Here is a 23,339-nt window from a genome sequence, read left to right as displayed (position 1 = left end):
CCCCCCTCCCCCCCCTCCCCCCCTCCCCCCCCTTCCCCCCCCCCTTCCCCCTCCCCCCCCTCCCCCCCTCCCCCCCCTTCCCCCCCCCCTTCCCCCCCCCCTTCCCCCCCCCCTTCTCCCCCTCCCCCCCTCTCCCCCTCCCCCCCCCTCCCCCCCCTCCCCCCCCCCCCTCCCCCCCCCCCCCCTCCCCTCCCCCCCCCTCCCCCCCCCCCCCCCTCCCCCCCCCTCCCCCCCCTCCCCCCCCCCACCCCCCCCCCCTCCCCCCCCACCCCCCCCACCCCCCCCCTCCCCCCCCCCCCCCCCCCCCCCCCCTCCCCCCCCCTCCCCCCCCACCTCCCCCCCCCCCCCCCCCCCTCCCCTCCCCCCCCCCCCCCTCCCCCTCCCCCCCCCCCTCTCCCCCCTCCCCCCCCCCCTCCTCCCCTCCCCCCCCCCCTCTCTCCCCTCCCCCCCCCCCCCTCCTCCCCTCCCCCCCCCCCCCCTCTCTCCCCTCCCCCCCCCTCTCTCCCCTCCCCCCCCCCCCTCTCTCCCCTCCCCCCCCCCCTCTCTCCCCTCCCCCCCCCCTCTCTCCCCCCCTCCCCCCCCCCCCCTCTCCCCTCCCCCCCCCCTCTCTCCCCTCCCCCCCCCCTCTCTCCCCTCCCCCCCCTCTCCCCTCCCCCCCCCCTCTCTCCCCTCCCCCCCCCTCTCCCTTCCCCCCCCCCCTCTCCCTTCCCCCCCCCTCTCTCCCCTTCCCCCCCCCCTCTCTCCCCTTCCCCCCCCTCTCTCCCCTCCCCCCCCCTCTCTCCCCTCCCCCCCCCTCTCTCCCCTCCCCCCCCCCTCTCTCCCCTCCCCCCCCCTCTCTCCCCTCCCCCCCCCCTCCCCCCCCCCTCTCCCCTCCCCCCCCCTCTCCCTTCCCCCCCCCCCCTCTCCCTTCCCCCCCCTCTCTCCCCTCCCCCCCCTCTCTCCCCTCCCCCCCCCCTCCCCCCCCCTCTCCCCTCCCCCCCCCCTCTCCCTTCCCCCCCCCCCTCTCCCTTCCCCCCCCCTCTCTCCCCTTCCCCCCCCCTCTCTCCCCTCCCCCCCCCTCTCTCCCCTCCCCCCCCCTCTCTCCCCTCCCCCCCCCTCTCTCCCCTCCCCCCCCCTCTCTCCTCTCCCCTCCCCCCCCCCCCTCTCTCCCCTCCCCCCCCCTCTCTCCCCTCCCCCCCCCTCTCTCCCCTCCCCCCCCCTCTCTCCCCTCCCCCCCCTCTCTCCCCTCCCCCCCTCTCTCCCCTCCCCCCCCCTCTCTCCCCTCCCCCCCCCTCTCTTCCCCCCCCCCCCCCCCCCCCCCCCGATCTCTACCCCCCCCCCCCCCCCTCACTATTTGTTTACAGCAGGGGAATCTTGTCTTTCTGTTGAGTACACCAGTTCAAAAATAATTCTAAATGAGTCCTTCATAGTTTTCTTCATGTTTTCCTCTTTATTCAGTGATGTGATTGCCTTTGAAAAGGCTTACTGTGAATATAGACTGAACCGAATAGAAACAGCATTGAAGACTATTGAAAATATAGACCAACAAACTGACAAGTTAAAGGAGCTTTATGGACAAGTGGTATGCAATTTTCTTTCTCACATGGTAAATGCCAGCGGAAGTGAATGTATTACCTCACTTGTAGTAATTACAGTTGGCAATATTGCTAAAAGCACTGAACTTCAAGTCAAATGTCAAAATAAGGTAAGCTGCATATATTGAAAATAAAGCGTAAGTTTACTGAAGTAGACCAATACAAAATGATGGTCAGATCTATGATGGTTCGGGTTGTCTGGTAACGTATCTATCGTCATCTTGTCCAGGTGATTCAGTAAAAAACCACTGCGATATAAAGGACTTGTTTTACATAGTCAATGATTAAGATCTGGAATGTACCCTTATGGAATGTGGTAGGTGCAAATTGTTCTGGATAACACACCACAAGTTATTTTTAATTCAGCTACTTACTAAGAAATTTTCTCACAACCAATTAAGTATTGAAACAATGATTTAAACTTTATTGCATGTAGCAACCAAAATAAGACTTCAAGGGAGCAAGTTAAGCCACTCGATTCAATTTGGTTATTACCTGTTGAATGGTGAAAGTGAGCGACACTTCCAACCAATCATGCTTGTGTTTGGATGTCCAGTGTAGGCATAAATTACCTGTCATTTCCCCTATTTTCAATTTTCAGTTCCCCAGCTATGTTCTCCAAAGGTCTGTTCACTTCAGCTAATTACTTTTTATATACTGACAGAAGCTTTTGTTGTTTGTTTTTATATTGCCACCGAATTTTGAAATAAATTAGCTGTCATTTATCTGTTCTCCATAATCAGTTCCCTAGCTGCATTCTCCAAGGATCTCCCATTCACTGTAGCTAATTTATTTTTTTCAACTAGTAGAAGTATTTATTTGTTTTTATATTGCCAATGTACTTACGCCATCAATTTTCTCACTACTTTATTTGCTTTTTAGTCATTTGGTTCAAGTATGGGTTTTTGTATGGGTGCTCTCCTTGACCACATTTGGTAACCATGAGTTCTTCACCCTTCTCACCAAGTCCTCCTTTTTGACTGGAATGATTTTTTTTTTAAAACTTACGTGTTGACTTACCTGCTTAAAAGTCTGCTGCTGAGCTTATCTACTCACCTTCCCCTTGGTATATTTTATAAGTATCTTTCAGCAACACCTTTCTTCATACCTCCTGAGCTATTTATGTTGAGAAAACTGATGTAAGACCCAAGTTGCCGTCCCTCAAACTCAATTTGAAATTTTACCATGATGTAAACATTATTCCCTAGAGGATTGTTAACTACATGACTTTTGTTTATCCTACCCCATTACACATTTACTTGGTCTAGAATAATGTAAGGTAAGATAGGTTCTATAATGCATTGCTCTAAGAAAACATTCCCTTAAACACTTTACAAATTTGACTCCCATGTTATACTTGCCCATCTGATTTGTCCAGTGCATATGCAGATTAAAATCACCCATGACAATTATAGTGCCCCTTGCATGTTTCCCTTTCTTCCTGATTTATACTTCTGCTAGAGTGGAGCGACTCTTAAGGGGAGTTTCTGTAGATGTCATCTTTGTCTTGCTGGTCCTTACTTCCACTGAAACTAATTCCACCTCGCAGTCTTTTGTGCTGTATTACTACTCACTCCAACATTAACGCCTTCCTTTATTAATGGCATTCTATCACTTAATTTTCCATTTGCTTATTATCTAGCAAGTCCAATATCCTTGAATATTAAGTTCCTAGTCTTGGTCACCCTGCAACCATATCTCTAAAAGTTAGCAAGTCATATTTATTTGTACATTGACTCATCTGTCTTGTTACAAATGATGCATGCATTCAACTAAAGAGCTTTAAGCTTTGACATTTTGCTATTATTACTTACTCTGGTTCTAATTTCTCCTCCACTCTTCTGCCCCTTCCTGCCACACTTCAATTAACATTGCTTCTTGACTACCCGGCACCTTTGCTCTATTTTTGACTTCTTATGAAAAAAATCCTTTCAATTAACCAGCCAGTATAATAAGCTTAAGGCTCTGTCTGCAACTAGAACACTGGTCCTTACATGGTTGAAATGAAATCTGACCCAGCAGAACAGCTCACTATTTCCCCAGGACTGGTGTCCCATAAATGAGAACCTGTTTCCCTCACATCACTTTTTGTGCCATATATTTATCCCTGTAATCTTACGTATCCATTGCCAATTTCCACATATCTTGGGTAGTGTTCCTGAGATTATTACCTTTGTGATTCTGAATTTTTGCTTAGGCCCAAACTGCTCACAACAGAATATTTTTTTCCAATACTGTCTGTTATTGGAACTTATATGGACCACAACAACTGGATCCTTGCCTTCCTCTCCATATCACACTGCAGTGCAGAGGGGATATCCTTAACCTTGGTGTCAGGTAGACTTTATGACTCAGCAGCAAAATCAGAGAAAAATATGTATTTTCCTAACTTTACCATATTACAGCCACATTTCTGTTATTGTCTTCCCTCCTGCAAAAACAATTAAAATGCTCTCTGTACCACAGCAGTTTTGGTCAGTTTGTTCATTCTTCCTGCTATGTGTCCTCATTCACACCGTGAATAAGACCACTATACATAGTGTACAAGGTTAAGACTCCTCCAGAGCTAAATTCTGGATCCCAGTAACTGCTTCATTTGCAGTCACACCCTCCTGTTCCTGACCACAGACTAAATTTGATGTAATTAATCTAAGGGGTGTGACATCTCCTGATGTCCCTCTGTGATGTGTCACGGGGTCCGCAACTTGAATCACTGTGATCCACTGGTTGTTCATGATTCAGATTGTGAATATCTTGTTACGTGTTACATTTTTGCAGCTTGTGTTCAAATGTAATTTTCAATTTTAGGAATTAAAGTTTTAACTGTAGGTAAATTGAGTCATCTGGTTAAAAAGGTGACATTCTCTGCAAGTGAACATAATTCACACACATCAAGGTTAAATTAACATGGTCACCATGTCAGAGCTGAGAGTGGAACAAAAAGTTTAGGAAACAGTGTCCACTTCTGGACACTGGGATAGAGCTATGGTGTCATTTGTTATCTCAGTTTAAGGACATAATAAATTAGCAATTCTAGGAAAGTGTCATAAACTCCTTGAGCACTTATAAATTTCTTATGTGAGCTATAGAATCAAAGGCAATGTAAAATAATTTGTTTGCATTTCTGGTTGAATCATTCCAGGGCATAATATGTTGCCATATTAGTCAGTATGCAGCTTTGTTAGCATAGAAGCTATAAGCAGGAGTACACCACTGAGCTCTTGAAGCCTGCTCCATCAATATAATCATATTCGACCATGAGACCCAACTGCTGCTCCCTTGATCCTATTGCTACTAATATTTCCACTGACTTTCTCCTGACCTCATGTTACTCATTACTTTGTAATTGGTTTTCTCTCTTGAGGTGTGAAACTGCCTAATTAGTGGCTAAATCTATGTCACTGGCAAGAACTGAAATAAACTTGAAGGAGAGAGATCAAAGACGTGGGTGTAGATTGGATTACTTAGTGTGGGAACAGGCCCTTCGGCCCAACTAGTCCACACTGACCCGCCGAAGCGCAACCCACCCAGACCCATTCCCCTACATTTACCCCTTCACCTCACACTATGGGCAATTTAGTGTAACCAATCCACCTAATCTGCACATTTTTGGATTGTGGGAGGAAACGGGAGCACCTGGAGCAAACCCACGCAGTCACGGGAGAAGTGCAGACTCCACACAGAGAGCCGCCTGAGGCGGGAATTGAACCCGGGTCTCTGGCGCTGTGAGGCAGCAGTGCTAACCGCTGTGCCACCGTGCCGTGCTGTGAACAAAAACATTTTATCAAAGTTTGTGGATTGATGTTATTGAAGTGTGATCTTTTTATGTATATAGAGATTTTAAAGTGCGTTAGAGTTTCAACAGTAGTTGTATGTTAATAATTTATTGTTGTTTACTTGTAGTTATTACTTGATTCTTACAAATAAATATCAGTTCTTGCTAAGTACAGAAACCTGGTCAGTGTTTCTGTTAACCAGAGTCATTTGGATGAATAAATTGGGGACATTTGTGCGCTTGAATTAAATAATCTCTTTGAGATGACTGGGGGAGTAGTGGGGCTCGTGTATCTGCAGACTTTCCCAATGGGCTACTTGTGATATTCCACCTGATTTCTACATGCCTGAAGCTTTTGACACGGTTGACCAAGCTGTCCTCCTCAATGCCTCTCTGTTAATATCCAATTGGATGTGATTGTTCTCAGATGGTTCCACTCCGATCTATCTAATCCTAGCCAGGAAACCATTGAGACTTCGCTTCCTGCTCATGTATTGTTACCTCTGTTGGACCCAAGCATCAATCTTTGGCCACGCCTATTTCTCATTTGCATGCTGTTCCTTTGTAATATCTTACAAAGTCACGCCATTAATTTTTTATAACATTGATGACATCGGTTCTCCCTTACCAATAGCTTTCTTGACTGTTGCAAAATCACCAGAATGTTTATCCAACATTGAGTATCAAATGTATTGACATTTTTCTCCAATTAAATATTGAGAAGATGGAAGTTTTCTTTTCGTGACTTCAAATTTCTTTCCCTAACTACCACTTCCATTTCTGTTCTTGGCAACAGTCTGAAGTTAAGCCAGTCTATTTGCATCTTCGGTGTCACATTTGATCCGAAAATGAGCTTTTAATTTATGCCATCTCTATGCTTGCATTTTATTATCTTTCTAAGATTGTTCGATTTTGACTACTGTCACAGTCCACTGGCTGGTGAAACCCTCATCTATGCCTTCATTACCTCTCAACCCAATGATTAGAATGCACTCCTGACTGCCCATAAGTTTGAAATTATCCAAAACTCTGCTGGCCATGTCTTAACTCACAGCCAGTGCCAATCCCTTTATTACCCACGTGCTAGCTAATGGGCAGTGGCTCGAGCAGTGTCTTGATTGTAAACTCCTCTTTGTTTTAAAATCACTCCATTACTTTGCCTCTCTTTATCTGTGTGAATACCTCCAATTGCAGAATCTTATAATTTATCAACATTCCTATCATGCTGTCATTTTTGTTTATTCTCAGTCTTATTTCTACACCATTGGTGGCCATGCCTTCAGTTACATCAGCCCCAAACTCTGGAATTCCTACATCGCTACACCCTTCCAACTTAATTTCCTTTAAGATATATTTAAAATCTACTTTTGTTTTTACCTAACCTCATCTCCTTAAGTGGCTTAGTGTCATATCTATTTTACTGTTCCCAAGAAAAGGGTTGCAATAATTCCATTAAAGGTACTATGTATATCTAAGTTGTTTGTCAGTGAATTTACTGGTTTTATTATTTCAGTTGTATAGGTTGGAACGCTATGAAGACTGTTTATCAGTTTATCGTGATTTAATTCGGAACTCTCAAGATGAATACGAAGAGGAAAGGAAGACCAACCTTTCTGCTGTTGTGGCAGCTTTAAGTATCTGGGAAAATTCATTTCCTGTAAGTGTCAATCTTCTGTTGATTAAGCTATTAGACATTTTGTTGGTATCTGCTATTGCTTTCTGTTATTTCCTTTGAACCCAAACCTGCTTGGAGCTCTGGTCATTCAGGAGTAGTTCAAGATGGCTGTGGAATTGTTAGAGTTCACTTCCTGTCCACCATAAGACTGCAGCAGTTCAGATGTTGCTTTGTTGCAACTTCTGCGCCTCATATCCTCCCAAGCCTGCCCAGGAATCTTATCTACTAGAGTCCGTTAGGAGGTGAGAGAGAGAGGGGTCCGGGAAAGCAAGTGCATGACCATGAGCAGATACAGCCTACATCACCCAGAATGCACTAGGGCTGTGCAAACAGAAATGAAATTTCTCACTTATGCATAGCGTGCTGTTTCTCTAATTGCAGAGTCTTTCACTCCCGCTTTGCAGTTGCGAGGCTCAATAAGCAAATGTGGGAGAAAAGCTACTTGTGGTTGGAGAAGCAGCTTTTTGTAGAATCTGTTGCTTCCATTTAGCTGTATTTCAATGACTTGATTTTAAATTTGGATGGAAACCTTTTAATGGGCTACATCATGAAAGATAACCCTGCTCGATACTGAGCATTCACAAGTCTCTTGGAGAAGGAATTTCAGAAAACCTTATCCTTTTAGTGATGAAATATTTCTTAATCTCAGTAACAGATGGCCAACTTCTTAATCTAAGACTAAGACTGAGTCTGTGTTTATGATACTACAGCCAGGGGGAACACTTTTTCCAGCATCGACTCTGGCAAGCCTTTACAAATTTTTTTATTTCAATTCAATCAGCTCTACTGTAGATTTGGTCTCACCAATGTTCTCTACAGCTAGCAATTATGTACTCTACTTAGACTAGTTGAAAAGAGTCCATAGTATTAGTAATATATCAGTGTAGATAGAGGAATGGCTAACTAATAGAAGTCAGAGGTTTCGGATAATGGGAGCATCTTTGGGATGGAAACCAGTAACTCGTGAAATGTCACTGGTTACTGCTGAGCTAAACTGCATTTATTTCAATGCAAGTGGCCTAACAGGGAAGGCAGATGAAATTGGGACATGGTCAGGAGCATGGGACTGAGATATCATAACAATTACAGAAACATGGCTCAGGGATGGGCAGGACTGGCAGCTTAATGTTACAGGATAAAAATGCCACAGGAAGGATAGAAAGGGAGGCAAGAGAGGAGGGGGAGTGGCATTTCTGATAAGGGATAGCATTACAGCTGTGCTGAGGGAGGATATTCCTGGAAATACATCCAGGGAACTTATTTGGGTGGAACTGAGAAATGAGAAAGAGATGATCACCTTATTAGGATTGTATTATAGACCCCCTAATAGTCCGAGGGAAATTGAGAAACAAACTTGTAAGGAGATCTCGGTTATCTGTAAGAATAGTAGGGTGGTTATAGTATGGGATTTTAACTTCCAAACAATGACTGGGACTGACGTCGTGTTAAGGGTTTAGATGGAGAGGAATTTAAGTGTGCACAAGAAAATCTTCTGATTCAGTATGTGGATGTACCTATCTAGAGAAGGTGCAAAAATTGACCTACTCTTGGGAAATAAGGCAGGGCAGGTGACTGGTATGTCAGTGGGGGAAAACTTTGGGGCCTGCGACCATAATTTTATTAGATTTAAAATAGTGATGGAAAAGGATAGACCAGATCTAAAAGTTGAAGTTCTAAATTGGAGAAAGGCCACTTTTGACAGTATTAGGCAAGAACTTTCGAAAGCTGATAGGAGGCAGATGTTTCAAGGTAAAGGTATGGCTGGAAAATGGGAAGCCTTCAGAAATGAGATAATGAGAATCCAGACAAAGTATATTCCTGTTAGGGTGAAAGGAAAGGCTGGTAGGTATCCAAATGCCTCTTAAATGTTGCAATTGTACCAGCCTCCACCACATCCTCTGACAGCTCATTCCATACACTTACCAACCTCTGCGTGAAAAACTTGCCCCTTGGGTCGCTTTTATACCTTTCCCCTCTCACTCTAAACCTATGCCCTCTAGTTCTGGACTCTCCCACCCCAGGGAAAAGACTTTATCTATTTATCCTATCCATGCCCCTCATAATTTTGTCAACCTCTATAAGGTCACCCCTCAGCCTCCGACACTCCAGGGAAAACAGCCCCAGCCTGTTCAGCCTCTACCTGTAGCTCAGATCCTCCAACCCTGGCAGCATCCTTCTAAATCTTTTCTGAACCCTTTCAAGTTTCACAACATCTTTCCGGTAGGAAGGAGATCAGAATTGCACGCAATATTCCAACAGTGGCCTAATCAACGTCCTGTACAGCCGCAACATGACCTCCCAACTCCTGTACTCAATACTCTGACCAATAAAAGAAAGCATACCAAACGCCGCCTTCACTATCCTATCTACCTGCGACTCCACTTTCAAGGAGCTATGAACCTGCACTCCAAGGTCTCTCTTTTTGTTCAGCAACACTCCCGAGGACCTTACCATTTAAGTGTATAAGTCCTGCTAAGATTTGCTTTCTCAAAGCGCATTTATCTGAATTAAACTCCATCTACCACTTCTCTGCCCATTGGCCCATCTGGTCCAAACCATGTTGTAATCTGAGGTAACCTTCTTCGCTGTCCACTACACCTTCAATTTTGGTGTCATCTGCAAACTTACTAACTGTACCTCTGCTGCTTGCATCAAAATCATTTATGTAAATGACAAAAAGTAGAGGACCCAGCACTGATCCTTGTGGCACTCCACTGATCACAGGCCTCCAGTCTGAAAAACAACCCTCCATCACCATCCTCTGTCTTCTACCTTTGAGCCAGTTCTGTATCCAAATAGCTAGTTCTCCCTTTATTCCGTGAGAGCTAACCTTGCTAATCAGTCTCCCATGGGGAACCTTGTCAAATGCCTTACTGATGACCATATAAATCACATCTACTGCTCTACCCTCATCAATCCTCTTTGTTACTTCTTCAAAGAACTCAATCAAGTTTGTGAGACATGATTTCCCATGCACAAAGCCATGTTGACTATCCCTAATCAGTCCTTGCCTCTCCAAATACATGTACATCCTGTCCCTCAGGATTCCCTCCAACAACTTGCCCACCACTGAGGTCAGGCTCACCGGTCTATAGTTCCCTTGCTTGTCTTTACCGCCCTTCTTAAACAGTGGCACCATGTTTGCCAGCTTCCAGTCTTCTGGCACATCACCTGTGATTATCGATGATACAAATATCTCAGAGGTCCAGCAATCACTTCTCTAGCTTCTGAGTTCTCGGTTACACCTGATCAGGTCCTGGGGATTTATCCACCTTTAACTATTTGAAGACATCCAGTACTTCCTCCTCTGTAATCTGGACATTTTGCGAGCAGACTCAATGGGCCATTGTCCGCAATTTTTGCATTCTGATTTTTCTATGATTCATGCCAGAATGTCCAGATGGCTCTGAACCTCTGAATTCTGCACTATCTCCTCATTTACATAATGTGCTCCTGCCAAAATAGATCATTTCACATTTACCACATTATAATTAATTATTCCACATGAGTAATTCTTTGTAATCCGTAGCCATATCTTTGACCCTTACTTAACCGATTGATATGCTTTTGATTCCTTGCAACTTTTTAACAACTTGCAGCTCTCCTTGTGTCATCAGTAAATTTTAAGAGAATAAATTTGGTTCCTTCATTCAAGTTATTGAAATAGTTGAGTTACAAGCACTGATCCCTGTGACAGTTTGAACAGAACAAGACCAAAATCCTCACTGGAAGGTTTCTTAACACTGTTGAGATAGATTTAAATTAGGTCGACAAGGGGAGGGAATCCTGACCAGTAGTTCAGTGGGGAGAGACTTGCAGATGGAATTAAACCACTGGTAAATGAGTCTGGAAAGCAAGGAAATGTCAGCTAGCTAAGAAAGAAGTGAATAGTGCCTGTTTAAAGTCCACTTGGGCTTCAGCTCATAGATGCTTTTGCACGGCTACATCATTAATTCCACATTACAAAGTGGACTCTTAGCATCTCATTATGGGTTTAAACAAAGGCACATGCCTCTACAAGTTATCTTAACCTAGTCAAGAATCCTGACCCTGTTTACCTTGGCTCGCCATCTGCTGAGTAAAACTGATAATGTCTCCAGAATTAGAGGAAGATTGTTGTTGTGATATTCCTTATCTACATCAGTCAATTCTTTTTAAGAGTTTTAGTTTGTGGTGCCTCAGGAAATGTAAGGCTCCTCATAACTGAAAGAGCTGCAGTTCCACTCCCTGTCAGGAGAATTAGTCATGGATTTTCATCTGCCCTAAGTCATTCACCTGAAAAGAAAAGCATTCTTTTCATGTATTGGGCCCAGTCTTCGAAGGCAGGATCGAACAAGGCAAGCTTCCCAAATAACAGCATGATTCCAGAAATATTTACCCCAGCTGCATAACGACTGTTACAAGTGGATCTCCTCAGGACACATTTTTTCTCTCTCGCCATCACTGAAACTCCATACAGGCCTGCACCCTATCACCAAGTTACCTTTTATTTAAGTGTGCATAGTACTTGACACTGATTTGTCTTCACCAGAGCCAGTTCTCAGAGTGAATAGAACCTTTGACGATCCTATTTACGTCTGTCAACCAGGGCCCCTTGATTTGACTGGGTTAAGAGCGTCTGAGGTCCACCTGGCTGACCTCGTGACAGTTACTACAGTGGTGAACTGACCTCTTGAACCACTGCGGTCCATGTGCTGCAACAATGCTGTTAAGGTGGGTTTCCAAGACTTTGACGCAGTGACACTGAAGGAACAGTGATATATTTCCAAGTCAGGATGGTGAGTGGCTTGGAGGGAAACTTGTCATGGTGTTCCTATGTGTTGACTGCCCTTGTCCTTCTATATGTAAGTGGTCGTGGGTTTGGAAGGTTTTGTCAAAGGAACCTTTGTAAATTTATGCAGTGCATCTTGTAGATAGTTTACACACTGCTACTGAGCATCAGTAGTGAGGGAGTGAATGTTTATGGATGTGATGCCAATAAAGCTAGCTGTTTTGTCCTGGATAGTGTCAAGCTTCTCAAGTGTGTTGGAGTTGTCCCCCTCCAGGCAAATGGGGAGTATTCCATCACACTCCTGACTTTGTCTTGTCAATGGTGGACAGGCTCTGGGGAGTCAGGAGCTGAGTTATTTGCTATATTACTTACTCCTATCCTCTGACCTGCTCTTGAAGCCACTGTTTATTTGGTGAGTTCAGTTCAATTTATAGTCACTGGTAACTCCCAGAACATTGACAAGACTGCAGTTTAGTTTCTTCTAATCTCCTCTTTAATTTTGAGCTTGTTTTGTTCTTTTATCCCTGAAGTACCTTCAAATAGGCTATGGCATTAAAGGTACTAGAATATAATCCTGTGGGTCACTGATTTGTCTTTGTTTAATAATAAAAGGTCTTGTATCTCAGGTGCACCTTTCCCCAAAGAGCTTTATGGCCAATAGAATGTTTTTGGACGGTAGTCACTCGTGTGGTATAGGCAGGCACAGCAAGCAGTCACAAGCCTATTGTGAAAGATAACCCCGTTGCTTGTTGGTAGTGGTACACTATATGAAGAATCTACACTGGAGATCTATAGAATCATTGGTGATAGTCAAGGTCTTTTTCCTATTGTGCGGCATCCAAATCTAGAGGGCATAGATTTAACGTGAGAAGGGGAAGATTTCAAAGGGGCCTGAGGGGTAACTTTTTCAGAGTTGTGTATGTATGGAACCAACTACCAGAGGAAGTGGTGGAGGCAGGTACAATTACAACATTTAAAAGGCTTCTGGATGAGTATATGAATAGGAGGGGTTTAGAGGGATATGGGCCAAAACTGGCAAATGAAACTTTGAAAACTGTCAACACTTCAGCAACCACTTTCTGATACAGGTAATTTAGCAGACTCATCACACTGGGTGAAGAAACTCCTCCTCCTCCTCCGTTCTACATAGACCACCTAGACTGTGGTCCCTGGTTTTAGATCCCTTTGTCACTGGGGACAATTTATCCTCTTGGAATTTTTTAGGAGTTTTTGTGAGAAGCCCCTCATTCTTCTAAGATACAGTGAATATAGTCCTAACTGATAGTGTCTCTCAATACGTAAATCCAGCCATCCCAGGAATCAGTCTAGTAAACCATTGATTCATTTGCTCATTGGGAAAATATTCTTCCTCTGATAAGGAGACCAAAACTGCACACAAGTATGGTCTCACCAAGACCCGTTACAATTGTAGCAAGATATTCTTGCTTCTGTACTTGAATCCTCTTGCGACGAAGGCCAAAATACCATTTCCTTTCTTCACTACCTGTGTGTTTACTTGCCACACCTGGTGTATAAAACCACTCACGTCGCAATACAGCTTCCTCTTTCTCAATTTATTGACATAAATTGCCTTTCTGTTTTTGCTACTAAGGTGAATAACTTTACATTTGTTCACATTTTAATTCATCTGCCATGGATTTTTAGACTCACTCAGTTTGTTCATGAGAGAGAGAATACAGAATTGCATCCAGGAAAAGCTTTATAGCCAATATATAGAAACAAAGGTAATGATTCCCTTATGTCCTTGAAGGAAATTGCTCTGGGCAGCATGTAACTCCAGACCTGCTTTGAGGTTGACTGTTAAGTAAAGTGAAGTCCTTTCTTCATATTGAGCGTGCCCTCCATTGTATTGTTTGGCATATCACCATCTGAAATGGGATAAACTTCAAACAGAGCAGGTAAAAACTGGGTGTCCATGAAATGCTGTTAGCCATATCAGAATTATACACCAATATAATCTGCAACGTTATGGTCCACTGCTTATCTGACTCTACCATGAGGCCAGGGATTCAATGAAGAGTGCAGGAGGACTTAGGTATTCCTGGTGCTACTCCTTCTAAAAATGTCAGTTTGGTGAAGCTACACAATAGGGTTACTTGTTTGCCAAACAGCATATCAGCAAGTGATAGAGCTAAACAATTCCAGAATCAACATCAGTTTTAAGATATGCACTACTCCATGATGGTAGACAATTAAACAACTCAGTCAAAGAGGAGTCTCCGCATATGTCTTCCTTCTTATTAAAGAGTGAATCCAACACATGAAGGCAAAAGATAAAGCTGAAGCATTTGTAGTAATCTCAGCTGGAATTGCTGAGTGGATGATACATTTCAACCTCCTTTGGAGAACCCCAGCATTACAGATGCCGGAGTTCAGCCAATTTGATTTACGCAGTTCTTCAGTTCTGAAGAAGAATCACTGAACCTGAAATGCTAACTGTGCTTTCTCTCCACAGATCCTAAAGACTTGCTAAATTTTTCCAACAGTTTCTGTTTTTGTTTGTAAGTTATGGAAGGTGTCCACAACCAGGCTATTGAGCAGTAATTGCTTAGCAGTGACCTGCTCACTGATACTTGATTTGGGCTCCACCAGAGACACTCGGGTCCTGGTCTCATTCTAGCCTTAGTTTAAACATGGACAAAAGAGCTGAATTCCACAGACAAGATGAAAGTGACTGCCCTTGACATTCAGTCTTAAATGGAACTAATTCAGTTTGGGAGACTTGGTCAGCGTGAACAGGTTGGACTAAAGGGTCTGTTTCCATGCTGTGTGATTTTATGCTATATGTGAGAATGGCATCTAAAGGCTTAAGCAAAACCTAAGTTACTGGGAATCAGGGGAAATCCCTTCACCAGTTAGTTCTACCTGGCATAAAGGAAGATGGGTGTGGATATTGGTGGGCAGTCATCTCAGCTCTGGGACAGCACTGCAGGACTACCTCAGGATAGTGTTTGAAACCAAACCATCATCTGCTCTATGAAGGACACCCATCATGTCAGAGTGGGAATGTTCAGATGTTCAGTATTCATTGCATAATGATCAGCAGCATTCATGACGACTCAGACACTAAAACCGTTTACGTCCAAACAGCAAAACCTGGACAAAATTCTTGGGTTGACAACTGGCAGGTAACATTTGCACCACACTAAAGGCACAATGTCCGTTTCCAATAAAGTGGAAACAAACTTTGATCCAATGACATTAAATGGCATCACAGTCACAGAATCTCCCACTATTAACATCACAAGACAAGAGCTCCTCAGATGCTAGGAATTCCACAGTGAGTAACTCATCACTTGATACCCCAAAGCCGAATGTAGTGCACAAGGCACAAGTCAGCACTATGCTAGAATACTCTGCGCTTAGTTGAATACATGCAACTCTAACAACACTCGAAGACTAACACTGCCCAGAACAAAATGGCCCACTTGATTGACATCCTCTACTATCTACAATATGCACTTGTAGAATTCACCAAGGTTCCTTTGACAGCACCTTTCAAAGGCATTTCCACTGCCATCTGGAAGGACAAGGAGAACAGATAAATGAGCACACTGCCAGCTGCACATTTCCCTCCAGGTCACTTGCTATCCTGACTTGGAAATATTTTCCTGAGGCTTGGTGTCATTGGATCCAAACTTCTGGAATACCCTTCCTTATGGTGATGGTGTGTATCCACACCAAATGGACTTCCTTGTAATGGTTCAAGAAGGCATTTAATTATTCCCCATTAAAGGCAATTAGAAATGGGAATAGATGCTGACCCAGTCAGCATTCAATTTTTGGTTACTTTCATTCCTGATGAGACTTTGTTGGAATGTAAAGAATTTTGAAAGATCAAAACTGATGCATCGACTGTCTCTGCAACGATCTTAGGAACCCATCAGGATCTGAGAACTTGTCAGCTATTTGTTCTAATATGTTTCTTGACTCCTTTTCCTTGCTAAGTTCAAGGTTAGATCACATGGAATAAAGGGAGAACAAGCAATTTGAAGGCAGAACTGGCTCAAAGGTAGAAGATACAAGGTGGTGATGGAGGGCTTTTTTCCAGACTGGAGGCCTGTGACCAGCGGTGTGCCTGTAGGATTAATGCTGGGTCTGCTGCTTTTCATCATTTATGTAAATGATTTGGATGTGAACCCAAGAGGTAAGGTTAGTAAGTTTGCAGATGACACCAAAATTGGAGCTGTAGTGAACAGCGAAGATTACCTCAGTACCTCATGGGTGGCACAGTGCTCAGTGGTTATCACTGCTGCCTCACAGCACCAGGTTTGATTCCAACCTCAGGTGACTGTGTGGCATTTGCACATTCTCTCCGTGTCTGAGTGGGTTTCCTCCCACAATCCAAAGATGTACAGATCAGGTGAATTGGCCATACTAAATTGCCCATAGTGTTAGGTGCGTCACTCAGAGGGAAATAGGTCTGGGTGGGTTACTCTTTTGGGTTGGTGTGGAGGACTGGTTGGGCTGAAGGGCCTGTTTCCACACTCTAGGGAATCTAATCTAATTCTTGGAAGCAGAGTCATTGGCGATATTTAAGCGATTGTTGGACATGCACATGGATAGCAGTGAGTTGAAGGGTGTGTCGGTTAAGTTACTATATTTTACATTAGGATTAAACCTTGGCACAACATCGTGGGCCAAAGGGCCTGTTCTTTGCTGTACTTTTCTATGTAGTACGGTGGAATCTTGATCAGATGTGCCAATGGGCTGTGGAGTGGCAGATGGAGTTTAATTTACATTTATGTGAGTTGCTTCATTTTGGGAAGGCAAATTAGGGCAGGACATATACAGTTAAGAGAGTGTATAAGAGACTTATACACTAGACAGTGTTGCTGAACAAAGAGACCTTGGAGTGCAGGTTCATAGTTCCTTGGAAGTGGAGTCCCAAGTAGATAGGATCGTGAAGAAGGCATTTGGTATGCTTTCCTTTATTGGTCAGAGTATTGAGTACAGGAGTTGGGAGGTCATGTTGCGGCTGTACAGGACATTGGTTCGGCCATTGTTGGAATATTGCGTGCAATTCTGGTCTCGCTGCTATAGGAAGGATGTTGTGAAACTTGAAAGGGTTCAGAAACTATTTACAAGGATGTTGCCAGGGTTGGAGGATTTGAGCTATAGGGAGAGGCTGAATAGGCTGGGGCTACTTTGACTGGAGCATTGGAGGCTGAAGGGTGACCTGACTGAGTTGTATAAAATCATGAGGGTATGGATAAGGTAAATAGACGACGTCTTTTTCCTGGGGTAGGGAATCCAAAACTAGAGGGCCTGAAATGAAGGTGAGAGGGGAAAGATTTAAAAGGGATCTGAGGAACGATTCTTTTTTTCCCTCAGAGGGTGGTGTGTGCATGGAAGGAACTGCCAGCGGAACTGGTGGAAGCTTTTAGAATTACAGCATTTAAAAGGCATCTGATTGGGTATATGAATAGGAAGGGTTTAGAGGGATATGGGCCAAATGCTGACAAGTGGGACTAGGTTTATCTTGGATACCTGGTCAGCATGGACAAATTGGACCGACTGGTTTGTTTGCATGCTGTATATCTCTATGACCAAAGTTCCTCTCTCTCTTTCTCCTCCTATTTTACAAGTAATCAGAGAAAAGCACATCAGAATCACTGAATAAACTTAGAAATGTTAAGTGATACACTGGGCATGAACAATATGGGGTAGGTAAAAACTGATGTTTTGTGGCAGTATACCATTGAAGTCTCAATTTTAGTTCCACAAATATTGAAACTCTGCTAATTTTGAGTAATTGTATATGGGATTTTAAATTCTGTACTTGATTTGTCAATTTTTTAAGTAAATTCAATATTTCTCTGTATTAAATGGTTATAACTTATCATTTATCAAAAAGTGTAGCATATTTTTGTTCTACTACACAGGACGATTTTGGTTTACCTGAAACTTCATATGAACTGTGTTACAATGTGGCCTGCACCTTGATTGGTGAGGGCAAGCTGCCTCAGGCCATGATTAAGCTTCAGAAAGCTGAAGGTAAGGGTGTTGTGCATGAAGAAGGTTTTAAAATTCTCTTCATGGGATGTGGGATTCACTGGAAGACCAGAGTTTGTTACCCCTCCCTCATTGGTTTGATTTGTCTTAATGGGTCATTTCAGAGGGCAGTGAAGGGTTAACCACATTGCTGTCGTTCTGGAGTCAAATGAAAATGAAACCAAATAAGAATAGCAAACTTCACTCCCTAACTGACATTAGTGAATCAGATGGGGTTGTATGATAATCAACAGTTGTCAAGGTAACCATTGCTAAGACAAGTCTTACATTTCAGATTTATGAACTGAATTTGAATATGGGGAGGTAGTGCCACGTTGTATTCCTGCTGGACTATTAATCCAGAAACTCAGCTAACTTTCTGGATGGAGGTTTGCTCACTGAGCAGGAAGGTTTTTTTAGATGTTTCGTCACCATTCTAGGTAACATCTTGAGTGAGTATCTGGATGAAGCATGGATGGTGTAGCTGGCTTTCTAGTCACGTGTTTGGGTTTCCTTGGGTTGGTGATGTCATTTCCTGTGATGATGCAATTTCCTGTGGTTCTTCTCAGTGAATGGTAAATGGGATCCAAGTCAATCTGTTGTTTGAGTTCTGGTTGGAATGCCATGCTTCTTGGAACTCTTGTGCCTATCTCTGTTTGGCTTGTCCTCGGATAGATGTGTTGTCCCAGTCAAAGTGGTGTCCTTCCTCATCCGTATGTAAGGATACTAGTGAGAGTGGGTCATGTTGTTTTGTGGCTACTTGATGTTCATGTATCTTGGTGGCTAGTTTTCTGTCTGTCCAATGTAGTGTTTGTTACAGTTCTTGCATGGTATTTTGTAAATGACATTAGTTTTGCTTGTCTGTATAGGGTCTTTCAAGTTCATTAGCTGCTGTTTTAGTGTGTTGGGTTTGTGGGCTACAGTGATGCCAAGGGGTCTGAGTAGTCTGGCAGTCATTTCTGAGATGTCTTTGATGTAGGGCAGAGTGGCTAGAGTTTCTGGATGTGTTTTGTCTGCTTGTTTGGATTCGCTTAGAAATCAGCCGACTGTCATTGGGTACCCATTCTTTTTGAATACCTGGTATAGGTGATTTTCCTGTTCTTCGTAGTTCCTGTGTGCTGCAGTGTGTGTTGCTCGTTGAAATAATGTTCTGATGCAACTTAATTTGTGTATGTTGGGATGATTGTTTCTGTAGTTCAATATTTGGTCCGTATGTGTTGTTTTCCTGTGGACACTGATTTGAAGTTCCCCATTGGGTATTTGCTCTACTGCGACTTCTAAAAATGGCAGTTTGTTGTTGTTTTCCTCCTCTTTAGTGAATTTTATGTCAATAAGGGTATTATCGATGGTCTTGAAAGTTTCCTCTAATTTGTTTCATTTAGTGATGACCAAGGTGCCATCCAAGTAGCGGACCCAAAGTTTGGGTTAGATGTTTGGCAGAGCTGTTTGTTTGAGTCTGTGCATTACTGCCTCTGCTAAGAACCCTGATATCGGAGATCCCATGGGTGTTCTGTTGGTTTGTCTGTAGGTTTTGTTGTTGAAGGTGAAGTGTGTGGTAAAGCATAGGTCCACTAGCTTGAGAATATTGTCCTTGCTGATGAAGTTGGTGGTGTTTGGTGTATGTGTTGTGGGTCTTCTAATAGTGTAGTCAGTGTTTCCTTGGTCAGGTTGATGTTGATGGATGTCAGCGCTGAAAAATGTGTTGCTGGAAAAGTGCAGCAGGTCAGGCAGCATCAAAGGAGCAGGAGAATCGACGTTTTGGGCATAAGCCCTTATTCAGGAATGAGGAAGGTGTGCCAAGCAGGCTAAGATAAAAGGTATGGAGGAGGGACTTGGAAGAGGGGTGTTGGGAATGCAATAGGTGGAAGGAGGTTAAGGTGAGGGTGATAGGCCGGAGAGGGGGTGGGGGCGGAGAGGTCAGGAAGAAGATTGCAGGTTAGGAAGGCGGTGCTGAATCAGAGGGTTGAGACTGAGGCAAAGTGGGGGGAGGGGAATTGAGGAAACTGGAGAAATCTGAGTTCATCCCTTGTGGTTGGAGGGTTCCTAGGCGGAAGATGAGGCGCTCTTCCTCCAGGCGTCATGTTACCATGGTCTGGCGATGAAGGCCAAGGACCTGCATGTCCTTGGCGGAGTCGGAGGGGGAGTTTGTGTTCAGTCACGGGGCGGTTGGGTTGGTTGGTGCTGGTGTCCCAGAGGTGTTCTCTGAAACTTTCCGCAAGTAGGCGGCCTGTCTCCCCAATGTAGAGGAGGCCACATCGGGTGCAGCGGATGCAGTAAATGATGTGTGTGGAGGTGCAGGTGAATTTGTGATGGATATGGAAGGATCCCTTGGGGCCTTGGAGGGAAGTTGGGGGGGGTGGGAGGTATGGGCGCATGTTTTGGATTTCTTGTGGTTGCAGGGGAAGGTGCCGGGAGTGGACCTGATGAGGGAGTCGCGGAGGGAGTGGTTTTTCCAGAACACTGATAGGGGAGAGGAGAGAAATACATCCTTGGTAGTGGGGTCTGTTTGGAGGTGGCGGAAATTACGAAGGATAATATGATGTATCTCTAGGTTGGTTGAGTGGTAGGTGAGGAACAGTGGGGTTCTGTCCTGGTGGCGATTGGAGGGGCGGGGTTCAAGGGCAGAGGAGCGGGAAGTGGAGGAGATGTGGTGGAGAGCATCGTCAACAGCATTGGAGGGGAAAATGCGGCCTTTGAAGAAGGAGGCCATCTGGGTTGTATGGTATTGGAATTGGTCCTCTTGGGAGCAGATGCGGTGGAGGCGTAGGAATTAGGAATATGGGATGGCGTTTTTACAGGGGGCAGGGTGGGAGGAGGTGTAATCTAGGTAGCTGTGGGCGTTGGTCGGTTTATAGTAAACGTCCGTGTTGAGTTGGTCCGTGTTGAGTTCTCCTCGTTGATGGATGTCAACAAGGCTGTTTCGTCAAAGGGGACCGTTATTTCACCCTCTTCTATCTTGGTGTCTTTGGTCTTGAGGAATTCTTGGGTAGAGCGGATGGAGTGGCGTGAGTCTTCTACTAAGTGTTTTAGTCTTTGGTGTCATTCCTTGGCCAATCTGTAAGTTGGTGTTCCAGGTAGCAAGACTATAGATCTGAGGAGGGTTCCTGGTTTGTGAACTTTGAGTAATCCGTAGAAGTGCGGTGTATTGGATCCATCTGGTTTCATTTTTGGAAGTTGGTCCTATTTATTTCTCTGGATTTCTGAAGTTTTTTTGAGTAGGGCTGTGATTTGATTCTCTAGTTGTGGGGTCGGGTCTGTCACCACTTGTTGGTAACTGTTGATATTTGCAAGTAGTGTGTTTGCTTTCTCTTTGATTTCTAATCGCCATTCCATCAACCAACACGTTGACTTGGATCCCATTTACCATCCGCTGAGAAATAGAACAGGAAATGACCACACCATTGGAGATGACATTACCAGAGGAAATGACATCGCCAACTCAAGGAAACCCAAACACATAACTAGAAAACGGCTATACCCCTTATGCTTCATTTGGAGGCTCACTGAAGATGCTACCTAGTATGATGACGAAATGTCTGAAAATGAACCTTCCAGCTTAGCGAGCAAGCCTACATCCGGAACCATCTGGTGGGTGGCACGGTGGCACAGTGGTTAGCACTGCTGCCTCACAGCGCCGGAGACCCGGGTTCAATTCCCGCCTCAGGCGACTGACTGTGTGGAGTTTGCACGTTCTCCCCGTGTCTGCGTGGGTTTCCTCCGGGTGCTCCGGTTTCCTCCCACACTCCAAAAAATGTGCCGGTCAGGTGAATTGGCTAAGCTAAATTGCCCGTAATGTTAGGTAGGGGTAGATGTAGATGTAGGGATATGGGTGGGTTACGCTTCGGCGGGGCGGTGTGGACTTGTTGGGCCGAAGGGCCTGTTTCCACACTGTAAGTAATTAATCTAATCTAATGTAAGTAAGTAATCTAATCTAAAAAAAAACCACAACCTGAGCTACAAGTCTTCTCAAAGCACGCTAACTCAGCTAATGTTTTAGGATCCCAAGTTCAAATCCTGCCATGGCAGATGGTGGAATTTGAAGTCAACCGACAAAATCTGGAATTAAGACTGTACTGATGACCACGAAACCGTTGTCACTTGGTGGAAAAATCCATCTGACTCACTAACATTCTTCAAGGAAGGAAATCTGCCGTCCTCACCTGGTCTGGCCTGCATGTGATTTTAGACCCACAGCAATGCAGTTGACTCTCAACTGCCCTCTGAAGTGGCCTAGCAAACCATTCTAGTGTGTCACTTGCTGCAAAGATGCAACAAAGAAATGAAACTGGACAGACCACCTGCCATCAACTTAGGCACCAGAAAAGACAAAAACAGAAACAACTCTGTTAACTCTGCAAAGTCCTCTTTACTAACATTTTAGCTAGTGCTAAAAGTAAGAGTTGTCTCAGACAAGTCGAACAACAGTCTGATAAAGGCATATCATGAATTATACTTTAGAGACAATGTCCCAGACACTGCCATCACCATCTCTAAATACGTCCTATCTCACTGGTTCGACAAACCTGGCAGAGGTGGTGGCATGGTGATATGTGTTCAGGTGGGAATTGCCTTGAGTCCTCAACGTTGACTGCAGACCCTATGAAATCTCATGGCTTCAGGTTAAACAAGGGCAATGAATTCCTGTTGATTAGTGCATACTGGCTGATGAATTGGTACTCAACCATGTGGAGCAGCACTAACAGTGGCGAGGATGAGTTACGGTGGAAGATTTCAAAGTCCTTTGTCAAGAGTGGCTCGGTTGCAGTACCACTGTTCGAGCTGGTGGGTCCTAAAGGACATAGCTGCTAGACTGTGTGTAGCAGATAGGGAGAGAACAAACGAGAGAAAAATATACCTGACCTCAACCATACCAATCTGTCAATGCAGATGCTCTGTCCATGCAACTGTCAGTAAGAGTGACCGCTGTGGAGACAAAGTTCCGTTTTCACATTGAGAATAACCTCGATTGTTTTGTGTGGCACTATCACTGTGCTAAATGGGGCAGACCTTAAACAGATCTAGTAACTCGACTGGGCATCCATGGTGTGCTGTGGGCCACTAAGAGCAGCAGAATTGTACTCCAGTACAATCGGTGACCGCATGTCTCAGCATATACCCCACTCAGCCATTGCCATCAACCCTGTTTCAATGAACAGTAAGATAGTCATGTCAGGAGCAGCATCAGGCATATCTATAAATGAGGTATCAATCTAATGAAGCTACCAAAAGGCATAAGCAGCAAGTGGTAGACACCACTAAGTGATTCACAACCAACAGATTAGATCCAAACTCTGCAGTCATAGAGATGTGCAGCATGGAAACAGACCTTTTGGTCCAACACGTCCATACAAACCAGATATCCCAAACCAATCTAGTCCCACCTGTCAGCACCCGGCCCATATCCTTCCAAACCCTTCCTATTCATATACCCATCCAAATGCCTTTAAATGTTGCAATTGTACTAGCCTCCACCACTTCCTCTGGCAGCTCATTACATGGACGTATCTCACTCTGCGTGAAACTATTGCC

At 44.5% G+C, this 23,339-nt stretch overlaps 1 protein-coding gene across 1 annotated transcript in view; it reads left to right on the top strand.

Annotated features, from left to right (window-relative positions):
* Positions 1-23,339, top strand: part of srp72 (signal recognition particle 72) — an 89,807-nt gene that overhangs the window by 706 nt on the left and 65,762 nt on the right. Inside the window, exons 3-5 of the mRNA XM_072583697.1 lie at positions 1,353-1,561; positions 6,863-7,006; positions 17,702-17,813. Coding sequence (XP_072439798.1) covers positions 1,353-1,561; positions 6,863-7,006; positions 17,702-17,813 — 465 coding nt within the window. The remainder of the gene's footprint in view (positions 1-1,352; positions 1,562-6,862; positions 7,007-17,701; positions 17,814-23,339) is intronic.

This window comes from Chiloscyllium punctatum, chromosome 14 (assembly GCF_047496795.1).
Source record: "Chiloscyllium punctatum isolate Juve2018m chromosome 14, sChiPun1.3, whole genome shotgun sequence".
In the NCBI taxonomy this organism is placed as follows: Eukaryota; Metazoa; Chordata; class Chondrichthyes; order Orectolobiformes; family Hemiscylliidae; genus Chiloscyllium; species Chiloscyllium punctatum.
The sequence above is the reverse complement of the archived record's forward strand: the minus strand, read 5'-3'. Positions and strand labels throughout refer to the sequence as shown.